This window comes from Cygnus olor, chromosome 3, assembly GCF_009769625.2.
Source record: "Cygnus olor isolate bCygOlo1 chromosome 3, bCygOlo1.pri.v2, whole genome shotgun sequence".
NCBI classification, from domain to species: Eukaryota; Metazoa; Chordata; class Aves; order Anseriformes; family Anatidae; genus Cygnus; species Cygnus olor.
In genome coordinates this window covers 81,274,816-81,295,260 of record NC_049171.1, presented here as the reverse complement: position 1 = coordinate 81,295,260, position 20,445 = coordinate 81,274,816, and the positions used below count along the sequence as shown (strand labels likewise).

Sequence of the window (20,445 nt, the reverse complement as noted above, 5' to 3'; positions counted from 1 at the left end):
CTAGCTGATGCACTCAAAGAAAAAAAAAAAGATTTTTTTAAAAAGTGATGTAAGCATTAGGCAATATTTTCACAATGAAAGATACAAATTTTCGATCTCCCAGGATGAAGAAGTATGAATAAATTCCTCACCTTTTCAGAGAGTAATTTGTATTGTTTCATTAATGGTTGCACTTTTGCAGATTCAGAATATGTTTCACCATATGTCCATCCATTGGCAAACTAAAAACAGTAACAAACACGGAGAAAAAAATAGGGAAGAGTGAAAAATTATTTTAAAGTTCTATTTTTATTTGTACAAAGGAACAGAACAATCTTTCTGTAGGTCTGTTCTCTTAAATTTCCTCTCTACTATTTTCTCAGCATTTTCTCAACCAAAATTTATATTATCCACATGCAATGAAATCAATTATAAGAATACCATCATTTTTAAAAATTAGTGATTTCTTGAAGCAAACATTTCAACGTATTTTATTTTTATTGATTTCCTTTAGATATCTATATAGAGCAGAATGTTGTGTTACAGTTGAGGAACAGTTTTTAATACTTGGCACCAGAAACTATCCAAAGGCATAACAATCCAAAGAGTATTTTCCATTAAAAATATAAATTTTAGGTCAATAAAACTCTCTAAACAATTACCAAGTATATTTAATTAAAAGTCAACAATAAAAATAATGAAATGCTGAAACACTGTTTTGAAATATTCATGTGGACTTACAGAAGTCCCACCTCCAAAAAATGCGCTACAAGAAAATGTGTATTTATATCTTACCTACATATCAATTTGGAGCATAATGAAAAATAATAATATTCAGAGTAAAATCTTTCTAAGATTAAATGGATACAAATAAATAATCTGATTTAGCTGTAAGAGGAATACAGACTTTACCTTTTCCATTGACCATTTATCATGAGAATGTTCTGCATATTTGTTAATGAAGTATTCTAGCTTTTCAGGGATTGTGATGCTGAAAGTGAATGAGAAAAAAAATCCATTATATCACTCATGCTAAAATGTGAATCTTTGTTTTGAAGAAAAATTCAAAAAATAATAATTTACAACACATAAATCCATTCAAAGCATCTTACTGTGCTGGTTTTCTCACTTACAGTTTGCTCCAAGCCCCAGTTAAATCAAAGACGAAATCTGACCTATTTAATGGGTGCTGAATGAGAATCCCAGCTGTTGTAAGACTTTTGACACACATATGTAAGGAAAATTCAATGATATCCAGTACTCATGTTTTTTGTCATTTATTTCTATTACTAGCATTCATTTTGAGATTTAAGATATAACTATGACCTGTAGCTTCAGAAATGGAGTAATTTATTACATAGTCCTCTACAAATTAAGTGTCTTAACAGTCCTTTTTGAAACACATCATGTACTTTACATATTCCTATAAGCTTCATTATATACATGGAGAACTTTAATTTATGACAACTCAGAAGTTATATACTCAAGGGTTTATTTTCCAATACCCCAGTGAATAGCTTAAAAATATTATAAAAATCCCTACTGAAACCAGAAATAAAAAATACACTAGTCCTTGGTTAAGAATGTTTAAGCAGTAAAAGAAAAGCAGCTATCCTTAACTATCAAACAATCATAGACAGAAACCCCTTCCAAAAACGATTTATTACGTATCACTATTTTTCTGCATCTGCATTCTTACAAATAAAGGGGAATAACTGCTTCTTGATCACTTTTGAAATAGCAAACTCTTTCTCCTAGGACAAAGAATTTAGTCAGCAAGTGTTACAATGCCATCTACTGCAAAGCTGAAGAGTGTGGTTTTTAACCTTCAGTCACAATGAGAATCACAGAATTGTAGGGATTGGAAGGGACCTCCAGAGATCAGCAGGTCCAACCCCCCTGCCAAAGCAGGTTCCTTAGAGCAGGTTGCACAGGTAGGCATCCAGATGGGTCTTGTATATCTCCAGAGGAGGAGACTCCACAACCTCCCTGGGCAGCCTGTTCCAGTGCTCCGCCACCCTCACCGTAATGTAAAATAAAATGATGTCATATATAGTCAAAGTAACACTTTGCAAGAGCCTAATAAGGCTGGCCAGAAAATATTCATCCGTCAGTTAACTAATTTTTTGTTTGTTTGTTTGGAAGTGTGTATTTTAGGGGGAACTCTACTGATAGTATAACAGCTTGCATAATTTCAGAAATACAGTAAGTGGACAAGTACAATGAGGCTATATTATTGATATCTTTATATGAATAGAGCTTGGACTGGTAAGCAATGGGATACAGGACTGGCATGTAAAGGAGTATAGGACTGGCTGGAAATGATAATGATTAATGTAGTGCTTTCTTTGTCTTGAATCATCATGGAACTGTTGACTCCTAAGGAAATGAGATGACTGATGATTCTGGTGATGTTAAGTAACATTTTCTGAGGTTCTGAATTTATACTTGCTATTTACAATTTTCTTCTGAAAGGATACCAGAAGAAGTCATCTTTGATTAATTAACAGATAGTATAATACTCTCACTAAGTTTTGTTAAATATTCATATATCTTAAATACATCTTGGACAAATTAATTTTAGTGGTGATTGATGTGGGTCCCACATTCCAGTCTAGATAATGGCTTCTGCTATCATATTTCAATGTGCACATGTGTACAAACATTCTGTATCAAAAGTATCAGACTACTGACAGCATTATGTTTTCTGAACATTAACACAGACAGAAAGCTCACAAGGGCAATTGAAGCAAATGTTCTACAAGTGGTATTTTCAAGATACAGTGAACAACCACACCACTGTAAGACACTATTCTTTACAAAGGAGAATACGGACCCAACTGTAGTAAAAAATGAGGACACAAAAATCCCTTTCCGATATGCGTTCTTTCTGACTAACGTACTTAAAAGAGCATGGTCAGAGTCTGACTGCCTGGAGAGAATGAAGTTCTTCCTACTTCCCCATTATTTGTAGTAAAAAGAGACTATATGAATGCATGATCATCATCATTTTCTGCAAGTACAGTGTTATCCACAGGCAAAAAAAGCAGTGTCTTAGCACACGTAAATAATGACAAGGATGATATAGAACTCTCTGCTTCTCCTGTACATAGGAACATGCTATGCTGTCTGTAGCAGACTTACAAAGATAACTGGAGAGCTCTATCTGAGGCTGAAAATGCATTAAAAATCTGCAAAGTTGTCCAAAGAATCAGTAATGTAACTGGATGCTTATTATTTGCTTGTTATTATTTAATGCTTTTTATTATTTAAAATAAGCAATACAAATAAAAATATAAAGTTAAGGTCTCCATTTTATCTAGAAGATGAGAATTCAGAAGTCAGGAATAAAAGCTGTAACTTCACATCATATCCAGCAACAGACTCCATCCTTCTTTTACACATTCATTATAAAAAGCAGTTGCAACAAAATAATTCCTTACTTGGATGTATCAACAGGTTGAGGATTAAAGTTCCCTTCTGAATCCATTGAAGACTGTTTTTCCATCATATTTACATAATTTGATTCCATATAGTCTGGAGGTAAGGCCCCTGCAACTGCACTCAAACAAGGCAAAGCCAGTTTGAACAATTCTTGTTCATATTTCTGTGGACCACACAAGGGATATAAAATGAATAGTCAATGGAAGCTATTGACATCATTAGTAAAATTGATACAGCTACATGTAAGAACAAGCAGCCACAGAATGGCTTTCTTAGTGCAAAATTCAATTTCTGTTCTGAAAATAAAGGAACCTGACTGCACAAAACTTTAGTATAGACTAAAGATAAAGCTAGGATCAAGTAAGCCTAGCTCTTGCTGAAGTAAATGGAAAAAGCAGTGATAATACTGGGAGCAATACTAGACATTTTTCAAATGTCTGGTAGGAGAATATAGCACAGGAACATTCATAGCATTTCCCAATACTTAGATTTGAAATGAAACTCAAAATTTTAAGCAAGTTGGTTAAAATATTCACAGAAAGAACAATAAATAAATATGAAGGGATACTGTTAAACCTTTGTCCACCATGGGGTTGAGCCAAGGTGATCTAACTACAGCTTACTAAGCAAAGGAATATGAATTAGAATTAGCATAGGTCTTTTCCAACAGACCCACAAAGATGATTGAGTACAACTGCCTGACCACTTCAGTGCTAATGAAAAGTTAAAGCATATTATTGAGGGCATTACCCAAATGCCTCTTGAAGATTGACAAGCATGGGGCACGTTACGAGAACGCCTATTCCAGTGTTATACCACCCTCATGGTAAAGAAATTTTTCCTGATGTCCAGTCCTCCCCTGGTGAGGCTTGGAGCCATTCCTATACCTCCTGTCATTGGTAACTAGGGATAAGACAGGAGAACCTCCCTCTTTGCTTCCCCTCCTCAGGAAGTCATAGAGAATAGTGAGATTGCCTCTCAGTCTCCTTTTCTCCAAACCTGATAAACAAAACGTCCTCAGCCTCTCCTCATACATAGGACATGCCTTCCAGCCCTCTTATCAACTTGTTGCCCTCCTCTGGATGCATTCAAGTATCTTAAAATCCATTTTACGTTGCAGAAACCAGAACTGCACAAAATATTCAAGGTGAGCCCTTATCAGTGCTAAATATAGCAGGAGAATCGTCTCTTTTGACTAGCTGGCTATGCTGTGTTTAATGCATCCCAAAATGCAGTTTGTCCTCTTGGTATGCCAGGGCACACCACTGACTCATGCTGAGCCTACTGTCAATCAACACCCCTAGTCCCTCTCTGCAGAGGGGGAGATGAATGGCTAGAGAGCAGTCCTGGTTTTTACCTCATGAACTGTACTTCCTTAAAACTGCATCTTTCAGCTATCTGCAGATCCTTGAATTTGCCTGTAGGTCTCTGAAATGTAGTTGACCTGTACAGATATACTTCAAGATTACTTCATTATAAATATATATATATTTAAAGAGCAGACAAAAAGGTATACCTATGTTTAAGCTGAAGATAGAACAGGAAGATTTAAACTAGAAGTCTTCAGTTTACCGAAGCCTGTATTTTTCTTTTAAGGTAGATAACACAGGGTTGATATAAGCTAGGTAAAAATGACAGATTACAAAAAAAGAAGTTGCACAATAAAGCTTTTGTTAGCAGTAGATGGATAGTAATATGAATTACCTTTTGAGACAAAGCATCAAAAATACCCCAGAACAACTTTCTGGATAAATGAAGTTCTTCTTCTGAGGCAGCACCAAAATTACCCCATCCACCTGGCAAACAATAATACTTCCAGCATCTTTCATAATGATTTGTCAGCAACTAAAATAGAAGATATTTCAAAAGCAAATAAAATACAACCGCTGAGGTTCTGCAGTTCTGGCACTCAACATATACAGGCACTGCCAGAACAATTTCTAATTTTTATAAAGAAGGCATATTATGTATTTATTCTTTAAACTGTTGGTGGACATACCCACAGTACAAGCAGCTTTTACTTTTTAACAATACAAAAAACATGTGACGGAGGATCATTTTTCCCAACACCACCAGAACCCTGACAGCTCAGATGAAGACAAGAAGTCACCTCCAACAGTATGCTGCTATTCCAAACATTGCTGTTGGTTGGGTAAGATAACAGAATCATGATTTACACTAGTTCCCAATTACTCTTTACGTGTCTGGAAGCTATTCAACAATAACTCCCAGTAAGACTCATCTCTTCTGTGAGCTGTGAAATGTGCAATCAACCTACCCTCCTGTCCTCTATTACAATTGGCAACAAGCTTTATTCTCTACCCCTCTTTCATTACAGACATTTATTCTTACGTTGTTAAAAAAACTACAGATAATTAGGAGGTCAAATGATGCAAGGACCTGCTACTAGGTATTCGCCAAACCAAAACATCACAGATTTTGCATTTAATGGATCCCTCTCTGTCCCTGAGTCACAAATAGGAGGAGGAAAAATCAGTTATACATAGGTCACTAAGGACCATCCCAAATGACAATGAATTTCTGACATTAATGAAGTATAAAAACCTAGTCCAATTCATGAGTGCCTGTACAAAATTTTTCCTAAGGCACAGAATCCTCTGGAAAAATTGGCCAAAATCTTAATTCAGAGTTTAACAGTTGCTCAGAGAAAAAAAAAAAAAAGTTTCAACATCAATTTGCAAAGCATGCTGGCAAAATATTATGTCATAGCCAGGAAAGAGATGCAGATACTCATAAGTATGCAGAATTAAAGGCCATCATTAAATAAATATATTTTATTCTATTTAAGTATAGAAGTGAGGCTTTTGTTAAAAAGAGGGGGGGAGAGTATTATGAAAAAAACATTAGACATGGACTTCATAATTCTACATGGTTGGATGCAAATTAAACTGATTTCCTGCCAAAAGAGGTAGTTTATCTCTACCTCTTAGATTATTGCAGAGTGGGGGTAAGGTAACAAAGAAGATAGAGAACATTCTCCATGGAAGTATTTTCTGTTGCCTTTTGTTACAAGGAATGTTACTGAAGATTAAAATGGCCATTACCTTGAGAGGCATCTTTGCATGTTCATTTAATAGAGGAACATCAAATACCAATCTTCTTAGCAAATGCTGCATCATGGAAGGCCTCAATTGCCTAAAAGCAGATAAATTATTTCAGTAGGGTGTACCACCATAGTTGTATGTAAATAATTAATAAATACATTAAGGTAAACTGTCATTTATACACCATTAAAATTCTTCAGATTCATAGAATCATTCAGGTTTGAAAAGATCTCTAAGATCATCTAGTCCAACCTTTAACATAATTCTTGAAGAGCTCCAGGGATGGTGACTCAACCACTTCCCTGGACAGCCCAAGTAATAAACAAACTTCATTAAGTAATACAATTTTGTTTGTAGCACTGAAAAACTGTGTCCAAAAAGAAAGCAACAAGCACATATTAAAAAAAAATCCAAATACACTGTAAACAAATACTTTAAAAAGCACTGGGAAAATATTTGACCTGTAGACAGAGATGTAGTAAATCAGGAAAAATAACACCTTCTCATAGTGTATATTATGATCACCATGCCCACAAGAAGAGGCTATAATGTTGATTTCTTACAATATACCACAACGCTGCTGAAAAATATCTTACAAACTAATAAAGACACAAGAGTGCTAATTCTTCAGATGTACAGGGACAGAGGGAGGGACAGAGGAAATAGGTACTATGTGTATTTTAGAATGACAAAGACATTGAATTGTTCCAGTAAAATAGCAAACACTAGTTCATTTTATTGATTCTTATGAAGGTTATGTATATAAAATGATCAATGTGGCATATTTTGTAAAAGAATTGTATGGTGCATTTCTTCCTCTCTCTCAACTACAAAATGACTAACATAAGAATGTCTGTCACTTCTGAACAAATTTCCACATTAAAAATAATAATAATTTACAGTGAAACATTCAAAAGAGTTCTGGTGATTTGAAAGCCTAAATGTTGCTAACTTCCATTACAGATTATGTCCGTAACTACATAATCAACTTCAGATAAATGACTCTGTAAGCTTATAAAAACTTTGGATAATAATTGTTTTTGAGTCTTGGATGAAGTGTAACAATACCCGTCATTGATTAGGATTTCAAATGTAACATCTCCATAGAACCATACAATCTACTGATCATCAACCACACTGCCAATCTGTACAGTTGAAGTGTATATGGTACTTCAGTGTATGCATGGTTCAACTTTTCCAGAGGTTTGTCTTTTGCAGTACATCCTCTTAGTTAATTGGCATTGTTTTAATTTTTTTTTAAATCTCAGTAATAGCAAAATAACCAAAGACATATAAGCAATTAATAAAGTAGCAAATTGAATACAACCATTGTATTTAAAATGTCACAATCATAGTTCAGCAAAATTTCTTAATTATGCTACTGATGGCACAGCTCTGCATTCTTGTATTGTAATTATCATAGGTCACTTCATCTTTTCACATTCCTGTACAGCCAAGAGTATTTTCTTACCCACAAATAGACAGTAAACACTCTTCAATGGAATCTCGCTGAGCTTTGGTAAGAGAGCAGCCCTTTGACAGTCTGTACACAGTATGTAATAAGGAATCAATGAGGGAAGCATGGTGCTCTGTGCCAGCAAAAAGAGGAGCACATCTGGTCAACAGAGGCAAGACTGCTGTGCAAAGGTATCGATTCAGAGCCAAAGCCATATCCGTAGCACTTAAGACAGCCTACAAATTAAATGAGAAAAAAATTAGATTTGTCTTGTCAGTGTTGTTACAAATTAAAGATTTTTTTTTTCTTTTGTAGCAGTTAAAGAGGGAATTTTTCAAAGCACACAAATGCAGATTTGAAACCTACTGGATGCTGAATGCCTAGTTTCCTTTTCTGCTTCTGTAGTCTTCTCACATATGGCACTTTTTATTGTTGTATGAATGACAATATGACAAAAATCATAAAGTTTGACACTAAATGTAGTCTCTCAAAAACAACAGTTTTCAAAATTATATTAAAGAATGTCAAAGTTCTTTAACAAAACATTCTGAAATCAGGTAATACCAGTCAAGTTTACATTAGCAAAACTCAGTATGCTGCCATGTTAAAATCAAGCCCAAGTTCAAAGTGCAATAAATCCTCACCCACTCTTTCTTAAATAAAAACATAACTATTAAAAAAAAAAAGTTTAAATAGAAGGTGAGATAGGGAAATCAAAATTCATGTCTTAGCCCTCATATAAGCTCTCTAAATCTGATCTTTCTGTACTAAGCCAACTAAGAAAAATTAGATGGAAAGAAGGCTAACAGAAAAAAAAAGCAATTTTTAGAATGCATTAAAATAAAAATTAAGGAATTTTCTGAAAAACAAAGTGGGTGCCCCTAACAAATTCATGGAGATGAACACTTTCTCTAAATCTCTGGGAAGAGGCTCTCAGTTACATGCTTCATTGGCAGCTGATCTGATTTTCATTCCATAACAAAAGCTCAGAAGGTCTCCTGGGAAAATAAAATGTATCTTTTATGATTATCAAAGGGGACTCTTTATGAAGTAAGCATCATGCTAAAGAATCCCTCTTCACTGATCTTCAAATATTCTCGAAGCTAAGAAGCAACAGACAGCTCAGCCAGCATTTGAAAAATGCAGAGGACAACATGAAAAAAATAAATAAATAAATGTTTTTTCTGAGGAGCGAAAAATGCTTCAGTGTTCATTCAAATAACAAAAGACTTAAACTCTTACTGTATCTAAAGAAGCAGCAGCACGGAGATCTGGCAGAAAGCCAACTTCAAGAAGGTGAAGAAGAAAATCCTGATCCTCAATTCCATAGACCCTGTCAAGGAACAAAACCATGGCTGCCTTGTGATCTGGGCAAAACCCCGCAGACATGTCAGGTTCCACCACAGTTCCATCTAAAAGATAAAAATAAAACTTCAATGACAAGGATCATCCTTCACCAGCAGATTAAGCAGCCACACTACTTCTTGTCAGAGGTTTTAATGTCTCTGTTATATGTAACCATCTTCCCCATGGTTTTATTACAGAAAAGCAACATATTTATAGTTAACTGAAAAAGAGTGCATAAGGCAAATTCTACCCTGATAGATCCCAAAGTCCATACATGCTTTTCTGCTCTACTTTGTGCGTCGAAGTAGATACTCAAGTGTTGATATTCTAATACAATAAGAAGTACCCAAAACATACTAATTAATCTACAGAACTACCTATATATCTCAGAAGAAGCAGACAAAGTAAGAAATTTAACAATTCTACATCAAACATCCCAGGAATGCAGCACCGGTGAACACATCAGTAGTGAACGACAATGATTTAACATTGTGCTAAAAAGTCCTCTCTATCTGAAAACTTCTGAAATTCCTGAATGAATTCATAGAAATATTTTTAAATTTTGATATTTTCATTTTGAAAACCAAATAAATAATTATGTATCCATGAGCTGTTCTCTATGCTATTTAGATACCACTTTTAGATCTATAATGTATTATCACTATTTGGAATATAAATAAATAATTATATAATAGAATAATTGATTTTTTTTTTATCTTCTCTACTGTGACTTATTGGACATTCCTGTGCTGTAAGCCACTAGACAATCCCTGTTACAACTACGTTTTCTCTCAAAATACCTAAAGAAGTAGATGTAACTCCTTTCCATTTTATATCGATGCCCTCAGAACTCCCACTACTGCAATGAATTCTGTGTAGGCAGAATTCTATGTATGCCACACCTATAACTTCACCATAGTTGCTGAAAAACAACTCTGGTGTCTTAGTAAGATCTGCTAGAAACAATTAATAGGGTTAGAACAGCAAAAGCAAGGATTCCATTATTAAGAAAAGAGAATGTTTTTCCTTTTTAATATTTTAGAGGCGAAAAAAAGAATGCATTTGCAGATTTCTTTTTAAAGTTTTAACAGATGTTAATGAAATTATTTGAATGGGATTTACATCAGTGAATATAAATGTACACAGAATTATTACCTACAGCATGCAGAAACATTTTTGAAACATGTTTGAAACACATGATTTTTCATCTATTCTACATTATAAATGGTTTAATTTCTAGAACATTTTGAAATATTGAGAGAAGTATATTTATGAATATATGGTCAAATTACAGAACATAACAATACGGTGGGAAAAAAACAGTACAATAACCATCTTACCTTTAGCTATGGTCGGCATGTGGAAAGGAATACTAATTACGCCCACCAAATCTTCTAGTGGAATCAAAGACCTTAGAATTGACCTGATTCTAATGGCTTCCCCTTTACCAGCATGGATTAGCTAAGGAAAAAAATAAATAAAACATTACACAGGTCTTCTTTTTACCTTGTATGTGTGTTCACATTCAGGAAACTTTGCAAAACATAGATACGCAAGAATAACTGCTCTCAAACTCACATTATATTTAGTAATGTAAATTTCATATAATCTGTATTTATTTGCTGTGTTCTGGATGCAAATATGCAAAGTCTAGAAATCGAGAGGTTTTGTTTCTAAATAATATTAAGCCCATTTTCAGAATAAAATGTTAGGTAAAATAGCTAAAAAAAGCTTTAAATATAGAAAAAAAGGAAAGGGGAAGAGGAAGGGGAGGGAAAGAGATGGGGAGGGGAGGGGAGGGGAGGGGAGGGGGGAGGAATAGACTGAGATGAAAAAAGCTTTTTTTTTCATTCCTGGTTGAACAACGACACTTTCAACTACCCCAGTCATTTTGTTTTGTTTTGTTCTAAAAAGGCAGTGAGTCAGATAGAAAACAAGATGATGCTTTTATTCAAACAAAACACTTACTCGTACATTGAACTTTATGTATGGCTATCTCTGTCAAGTTATCCATCTCTGCATAAATCTTGTGCTGATCTATACTGATCAACATTAATTAGGGGAGTTTTTGAAGTGAAATAAGAAACTGTGAATAACTAAGTGCAATTTTTGAAAAACAGGAACGTATTGTGATTTTTAAACTGAACAAATATTTTCAAATAGTATTAGCTCTTGGGAAATAAGCGGTAAGTGCTCATTTTTTACAGGGTCTAATTCTGGGTATCTAATACCTAAACCAGTGACATGTTACCTTTCTTTGAGGAGGTTTGTCAATGTGAATAAAGATTATGAGATATTGACACATCTATCCATGGACAATGCTTATTCTTATGTTTTAAAAGAATTACCTATAATATTTACACTTTAATATGAAATTTAAAGTCTCTTTAAATAAGTATACAAATGGAGTAAAACTATGGTTTTAAAAAACATTCTCTACACCATCACAATAAACAGTAAAATTTGAGAAGTTTCATTGACACAGTATCACAACGGGCAATCAAATAATATTCGTAACAGAATGTTGTTAAAGACCAAATTGCTACAGGAAACAGTAATAAGAAAAGGAATGGAATAATTCCTTTGAAAAATACAACTGAAGAGCTCACAGAAATTCTTGGAAATTAGTAAATGAACACATTATGTACATTATGATACTACGTAGTCATAATACTGCTTTAATACCCGATAACATATGTTACTGTGAAAAAGCCAAACAGCAGAACACCAAACAATCAGAAAGGCTATGGCTTTACTTTCCAATACATGAAGATGTACAACTTACATGCATTTCAGGGGCACAACGTCCTAAGAGATCAATCAAAGCAGCATAAAAGGTCATGATTGCATTTCCCATGTGAATAGTGTCATCTTCTTGTTCTTCCATTTCACTGTAATTAGTTAATTGTTAAAACATTTAAAAGACAAATAAAATAGAAGACAGTGTTTACATCTGCAATAAAGGATAAATTGCTCATGGATGCTATAGCTTACATGTGGTGGCTTCATCATAACCAAAGCACTTTTGACAGACTAACACAGAATGAAATCTGTCCATAAGAGACTGTAGTGACATCTGCATTGTTACAATTTATCTGTCTCATTTTGAATCAGAGGACTGAAACTTAATGGACTAAGAACAAACAGAATTCTAAAGAGGATTTAATATCTAGAGAAAGTCACGTAAATCAAAAGCACGGGGACAGAACTATTTGGCAGAAGACCAATCTCTATCTACCCTCCACAGAATCCATCGAAAAATCTAGTTGATAATTTATGTGTTAAAATAAGTCATTTCATGACTAGGATCATGAAACAGATAAATAAAAATGATGGTAATGCAAGCAATTACACGGCACCTACAGAGTTTTACTAGATCCATTACTTGGCGAAGGTCCATCTCTTGTTGGATCTTCTGATATTTTTATTGCTTCCTCCATGGCAGCAAGTAGACCATTGCCTCCTTCTCCTCTTAGAGCTGGACCAAAACATTCTGGTCGACGAATAAGCAGTCTGACAACAACATTAGCATTCTCCTCCACACTCTCTCCTATCACAAAGAACAAATATCAATATTTAAGTTTATGTCAGGGAGACTTCTGAAACATAATCAGAAAAAGTTACACTAAACTGCAGAATGTATGCGTAAGTAGATACTTTTAATTCCTAACCTGTTTAAATATCATGACAAAATTGTGTAAACACATAAATATACCCCTCTAGTTATTATTGTAATAAAAGTTATGAAATAGAATATGTGATTTAATTCAAAATTATGAAATACAACTGATTTGTAGTAAAAAAATCATATTCAAGTGGGAGTACTAATGAGGAGACTGCCATAGCTGCTAAATACAAACTGGACTGCCTAAACCTTAATCAAATGGCTCTACATCTAGCATGAGTTTTATCCTTAAAAAGATTTAGGAGTCTTTGCTCCACTTCGAAAAGTAGAATCTCAAAGGAGATGTGGCCATTTCAATGACTAAAGATGGACTGAAAAACAAGGCATAGGCTCCTAGGAGCCTATACGATGTATGAAATAGGCATCTAAATTATTATGTGTCTTGCTTAATTCTGCTCTTTCTGCTAACTGTTCTGTAAATTTATGGTATGCTATCAAGTTTGCTTGAAACTGTTTTAAATGTCAAATTTCATGCAGGTATTTATTCAAACGCTAGAGGAAGTTAAAAACCTGAGAAGCTTCTACACTACCGTTGCAAAATACAGCAAAACGAAGAAAATCCAAATATCGCTCTCCTTCAACTGGATTCCATCCAATGTCTGGATAGCCTTTAGAAATCAGCAAAGGACAACTCTGCAATCCACAACCAGCCAAGTAGCGAACCACCTATTAAGCAAGATAAGATAAAGAAAAAAAAAAAAAAAAAGATGCTTACCGTGAAAAACAAGAGAAGTGAAGTTTCAAAGGGAAGCCTCCACATATATTGTCTTGGATTTGGTTTCCACATTCTATTATCCCTGACATAACCAAATCAAATTTTAGGCAAATCAAAATCACCTGCGCTGGTACAAGAGATTATTTTATCCCAGTTGCAAGATCTAGCATTTGCTCTTGCTGAATTTTGTGAGGCTAGAGTATGATTCTACTCCTGTTTCTCCAGCTTTTTCAGGTTCCTCTGAACAGCAGATGTGCTCTCCAGCACATTGACAGCTCCTCACAATTTACTGACAACACACTCCATCCCATCATCCAAGTCATAAAGGAAGACATTAAACAGTACCCAATGGCATTGCATGAGAATGCAATAATTGTGGAGAATTTTTGTTGATGTAATGCGGCGAAGGGATGAGAGGTGAAGCGTTTGTAAATTGTCCACCTTTGTTTGTGTTGTGACATGATTTTGGTGTGGAGAACTCTTTTTGTTGATGTATGTAAACTTTGTGAAGGTGATGTGATTAAATGTATTTTAATGTATTTTTTAATAATAATTTGATTATCTATATAGTTGCATATTAAAAATACAGCAGTGTAACTATGCTATATACTTACATATATATATATATATATATATAATATATACATATATTTATTTTTATTTTTATTTTTATTTTTTTTTTGCTTGTGGAGATTCCCTCCAGAAACTTAAAAAAACTGCCTGGACTTGGTCCTGGGCAACCTGCTGTAAGAGGTCCCTTCCAACCTCGGCCATTATGTGATTCTGTGATATATGTATCAGTAAGAATCTAGTCAGTAGTTGATCTTCCCCCTTAATTCATGGAGTACTGTGCCCAGTATTTATCTCTGAGGGACACCAGTAGTTACTGGCCACCAGCTGGACTTCACATGTTTGATAACAACCTTCTGAGACCAGTTTTCCATCCACCTTATCATCCACTTATCCAGCCAGTTTGGCAATAAGGAGACTATCAGATACTTTGTCAAATACCTCTCTAAACCGATGTATACAATACCCAGTGCCCTCCACTTTCCACAGTGGCAGTCACTTCATTATTGAAAACAGTAAGGCTGGTTAGGCATAATCTGCCCTCAGAAAACCCATGCTGGCTGCTCCCAATCACCTTCTTGTCTTTCATGTAATTAGAAATCATTTCTAACTTTTCTAATTATTTCTAAGACAATTTGTTCCATAATCTTCCCAGGGACTGAGGCGAGACTGACCAGTTTCTGTTTCCCTGGATGCCCATTCTTTCTTAGCTTGATTGCAATGACCTTTCAAAAATGTCAGAGCGAATCTGCAGTGATGTTGGACAGCTCCTTCAGTACTGTTGGATAGCTCCTTCAGTACTGTTGGATGCATTCTGAATCCACTTGCATATATACAAGTGCTCCCTCATGCAGTCTTCCTCTACTGGAAGTACTGTTTCACTTCCACTGAGACTTTCCTAGTACACACAGGGACCTTGGAGGCCTGAGGACAAACTTGACCAGTGAAAAGTAAGGGGAAAAAAAAAAAAAAAAAACATTAAGTACATCATCCTTTTACCTGTTGTTATCTATTAGGTCCCTGCCCTCCTGAACAATAGACCCATGTCCTCCTTAACCTTGATTTTGCTACTGATGTACTTAAGAGAAACAGTTATTCTTGTCCTCTGCCTCCATTGTTATTTTCCACTCTAGCTGAGCTTTGGCTTTCCTCCATTCCTACATGTACTTCTGATGTCTTCATATCCTTCCCAAGACTATGCAAAAACCCAGTACTACTATGTGAGACTAGATGCCATACATTGGAAATTATAAAAAAAGAAGTCATTATCTTTCAAAAGAATTTCACAACTCTTTCCCATGCTCTTCTTTTTGTGGTCAGCCCAACTTGCTACATGACCATCTCCGCAAGTTTGGGAATAGCCAGTAAAATTGCCACTGATGACTGCTCCACACAAGCATGAATGCACAATCATTCTGAAGCAAGTTAAGTATCAGGAAAAAAAGCATACCTACAGACAGATATCCTGAAAATTTGTTACATATCATAACAACTTGTTACAAGGTTTCTAGTAATTCCTTTTCCATTAGGCTATCAATGTATGTCACCATCAAGATCGAAAAACAAAGAAAGGTTTTAGCAAAAGTTTTGCTGGGGGTAGACTCCACTATTTCCAAAGAGCTGCCCTTGAACCAATTCCTGTTGGTTTCATGTACATACGTAATAACAATAAACTCATAGTTCAATTATCCAGACCACCAGCAGAAAGATCAAACAATCAGATTCTGATAGTCTAAACTTTGGGGTTTAAAATTCCCATGCAATTCTCATCTTGGATCTTGATTACTCCATTCTACTTCTTGTGAGCCTGAGCAAGACAAATCTTCCCCCTTTCTAGATGGTATATTAAAAAAATGCTTAATAAAATAGCTACAAACCTTCTCCAAATCAGGCTCCCTTAAAGCTAGTGCAAGTTCATTGTTATCCATCACAGATGCTGCTGCAACATCTAAAGGAGTTGATCCTCTCATAGAAGGAGAAGCTGTTAAAATAAAATTTAGTTTCAACAATAACTTAATAAAAACTAACAATTTTATAGCAAGTACAATAATAAAAATATTCGGATGTTTGAATTATTTAAATTTGTTTAAAATTATTAGTTTTACTAAATTAATGATTTAAAAAAATATATTTTTACCAGTTTATAATTATCATGAACTCTACGAAACTTGTCTTTAATAGGAAATCAAAACACAATTTAGAAGTTCAGGCTAGAAACAACCTGTCTAACACATTCCTATTCTCATCACATACCTTGTTTTAAGATCTCATTCTTTACAATATTCTTCACTGAGACAAATTTGCTTTGAGGAAAGGGGATTTTTTTAATGTCCAGAAGAACGGCATTTTATCAAATGTACTGAAATAGGAAATATCTTTCATATTTAAAAGATGAGATCATGAGTTATTTATTTCTTTTAAAATGGTAGTCAATATAGCATCTGAAAAAGCAAAGATTTTCATACTAACACTCCAAATGCATTTTACTTGGGCAGTTTCTCTCCAAAATGATTTTTGATTTATACTCCTGCCCCATATCTGTACATTAATAAGGACATTTTGATAATAATAATAAAAGAACACTATGATGATTATATAAAATATACATTCTGAATTAAAACTACTAAATTAAAAAAAAAAAAAAAGAAAAATATATCTCCGCTGTAACACACGAGACTACCTAATATTTTATGAAAATTTTAAGGTTCATCTCTGGGCATCTGGGCACGTATATTCAAGTAAATGAGCTCTGTATACTGAATGGTCTACAGAAGAAAACAGTAGAGCAAGCCTCAGCAGTGAGAAACAAGCCATAATGAAAGGCTGCTAACACTGATCTATAACTCTCTGTATCAAAATCACGATTTTATTCTGTTTCGCAAATAGTTAAACTATACAAAAATTCTCCCTTAATGTCCAGGCATACACCACAAAGTGTATACTAAATTACTTCAATTTAATGCTACTGTTATGATTTTGTCTGAAGTTAGCAATAGAGTTAATGATTTTTTTTTCACTGGGTAAAGCAGAAATTTCAAGACAAGAGCACGGAGGGATGCAGAAAAAACAATTGGGGAGGGGTTAGGAGGAATAGAAAGAGAGAAAAAAATACAGAAAAATTTAAGACTGTTTTTTGTTTAGAGTCTCATAAGCCACATACATTACTTACCAAGGCCAACACTACTATTTTCCAACAAATAGCTAAGATGATCAAACATAGCTTTTTGATTCTGCCTGCTGATGCGGCAAAAATAACATAGGAAACGACAGCAATTTGCTACCATTTTTGGGAAAGTGATTTCCTAAAAAGCAAATAAAAACAGACTAAAGCTCAAGTTTAACAGACTTAAAACTTGCAAAAGATTATTTCTGTAACAGCTGTTTAACGTACTAATATTTACACATCATATTCATTGCATCTCAGTATCTGTTAGGTTTCACTCTGAATTCAACAGGGCTTTCTCAGCAAGTAAATAGCTCCTTAAGTTCCACATATTAAGTTATAAGCTTGAAAACAAGAGCTGGGTTCACCCATAAATTCTAGATTCAAACATGAATGAATGTGAATATTCAGATTTGCAGTGTGATACTGCATCCATTTTTGTTTCTAAAAAATCCTAAAAATCCCTTTAAAACCCAATAAGCATATGAACTGTTATTTGGATTTATTTTTTTTTTCTTAAAAGCATCTGAAATTATAATGCTAATTCTATCTTCTTCTGGAATGGAAAAATGGATTATTCTAAAAAATTGATCAAATTAGTAAATTATTAAATGGTTGTGGTCTCTGTACCTCCAATGACTGCTCAGCACCTTACAGGATAAAGCTTTGAACAGCTATATTTTATTTTTTCTGTCTTCTTACAGTAAATCGCTTTACCTTGGATTCTCCTCCACCAAGCACGTTTACCATCACTTCCATGACAGTCTCATGCATGCCTAAAGCTCTCATGAGATTTGGATGTTGGTAAAATACTTTGTTATTCATGATGTCTCTAAAGAAAAGCAATAAATAAATAAAATAAATAAATAAATAAAATTGATTACAATTTTATGACCAGTTTACCCATTATATTATTTGCAAAGCTGATTTGCTGTGTAATTCTTCACCATCTGAAGGGACTGATCATCATAAGATGTGAAGAATTACATTGGGACCTTCTCTACGCTGAGTCTCTCTTGATATCACCCTGCTTAACCTCTCTGCCCCTCCTCTTCCCCACCCATTACAGCTATTTTTTTTTTTTTTATGGACATCACAGAAGACCCTGACCTTTCTTTTCCCATATTAAAGTTATTGCCCTAACAAGACAATAACGAATCAGAGTATGATGATCTTGTATCTTTATTCCAAATCTAAAAATATTTTCTGACAAAAGCACAATCAAAACTGCTATATTAGGTTAAATTTCAATTCAACTACTCAATATTTTCTGAGAAAGCATTCTTTTCCAAATATTTTCAGCCTTGAGGTATTTGACATCTGCTGTCAAGACCAAGAAAAAATGATTGTAGAGGTGAATACATAGATCCAGCTACTATCATCAGGAACTTTAGCTACATAAATGTTAACTTTAGTTCATGAGTTATGGCTCAGAAGGACACTTTCTTCTACATATTTCAGCGGATTAGATTTGCATACTTGAAAATCACTCCTGAGGATTAAAATGTCACTATTTTATACAGATGTGATATGTCCAATAAAAATGTGTATTTTAAAAAGTAATTACATTTCTATCAACTGTAGTTAGTCATGAAATCGCATGCAACTCAGAAAAAAATGTGAAAACAATCAAATCATGGGAGAAAAGGACTAGCAAGTCACTACAGGAAATACTGTTGTCAACTGTTCAAATTTCACTGTATGTTTCTTATGACATAAACCTTCTGCAATTAGGGAAATTTCAGCTTTATAAAAGACATGAAGAGGACCGATTCATCATTCTATAAGCTACAAATCTACAACAATCAGTAGTACAACAGAACGTATACAGTACATCTGATGTAGCTGGCACTATCAGTGTCTGATCCCCAGTAACTTAGAAAGATTAACTGATCGTTTTCCCCAAAGCCTCCAACTACCAAAGATGATAAAGGATGTGGCCTGCCTCCAAAAGCTACCCATGACACATATCCTTCCTGCAATCACCACACGCTGCATGCTATAGAAAATGACCTCAGTGGTGACATTCCGCCAAGTCATCCTAAATTCTTATTTGCCTCCAGAGCTTTCTTTCACAGGAATAACAAAGTACAGAAAGTCAAAATATCAACCTCAGGGGCTGGCCAGCAATACTACACTATTTTGGAAAGTACATCCACTTTCAGTGTTCTGTGTAACTGCTGACTGCATTATGAAATGTCACACTTTGAGAAAAACTCTTAACAGCATTTCTGAGGAAACTGAGTTTTTAAGCAGGAACAAGTGAATCTTCCATTTCTCAGCTGTAAGAAAGGAATGCTTTCCACTCACAGTAAAAAACCTGGCATTTCTAAATAGGTACTGGAGCCCAGGTTAGTCTATAAAAGACAAATGGCACAGCTGGGGAACCTACAAGATAAACAAGACTATGATAGAAGCTATCAAGAAGGGTGTTAAGAACAGGCAGCAAGAACACTTGCTTAACAGAAAATACCTCTTATTTCCTTACACCAGATTTTCACATATCACCAGACTGTTACCATTAAATCAGCCTGACTCACGAAGTCTTACCTTTTAACTTGTAGCATAAAATTGTGAGGAAAAAAAAAAAGCTAACAAAAAGAAAGCAGAACATGAAATAAAAAAACACTAAGTTTGGTTCCCCACCCCCTGCCCCAGGCACAACAATGGCATAATTTAGTAATTACTCACTCATTTTAGTCTTAGCTTAAACGAAACATAACTCAAATTTAAAATACGAAGGTGAATATAGAAATACCATTGTTTTCTGTCTGTTGATGGGTGACTTTCCCCTTCACTAAAGCCTTAGCGTGAGTACACTGAATATTATAACAGCCATGAAAAATTTATTGAACCTGCTGGCAAGCTATGAAGTAGTTCATAATGGTATTGCAAAACTATTTATACGCATTATTTGGATATTTTAGATTTTCAGTAAGTGGGGAAAAAAAAAAGGAAAATATATTTTGCACAACAAAAGCTTCTCTTCCTGCATTCCTGGCATTCCTCATGTAATGCTAG

At 34.5% G+C, this 20,445-nt stretch overlaps 1 protein-coding gene across 1 annotated transcript in view; it reads right to left on the bottom strand.

Moving 5' to 3' along the window:
* RYR2 (ryanodine receptor 2) overlaps positions 1 to 20,445 on the bottom strand; it is a 416,366-nt gene that overhangs the window by 109,254 nt on the left and 286,667 nt on the right. Inside the window, exons 42-55 of the mRNA XM_040551914.1 lie at positions 18,142 to 18,256; positions 17,431 to 17,563; positions 16,139 to 16,242; positions 13,507 to 13,642; positions 12,655 to 12,841; positions 12,077 to 12,182; positions 10,632 to 10,752; positions 9,187 to 9,356; positions 7,960 to 8,180; positions 6,489 to 6,579; positions 5,128 to 5,268; positions 3,423 to 3,586; positions 892 to 970; positions 132 to 221 (exon numbers count right to left, since the gene is read on the bottom strand). Of these exons, the coding sequence (XP_040407848.1) occupies positions 132 to 221; positions 892 to 970; positions 3,423 to 3,586; positions 5,128 to 5,268; positions 6,489 to 6,579; positions 7,960 to 8,180; positions 9,187 to 9,356; positions 10,632 to 10,752; positions 12,077 to 12,182; positions 12,655 to 12,841; positions 13,507 to 13,642; positions 16,139 to 16,242; positions 17,431 to 17,563; positions 18,142 to 18,256 (1,858 nt within the window). The remainder of the gene's footprint in view (positions 1 to 131; positions 222 to 891; positions 971 to 3,422; positions 3,587 to 5,127; positions 5,269 to 6,488; positions 6,580 to 7,959; positions 8,181 to 9,186; positions 9,357 to 10,631; positions 10,753 to 12,076; positions 12,183 to 12,654; positions 12,842 to 13,506; positions 13,643 to 16,138; positions 16,243 to 17,430; positions 17,564 to 18,141; positions 18,257 to 20,445) is intronic.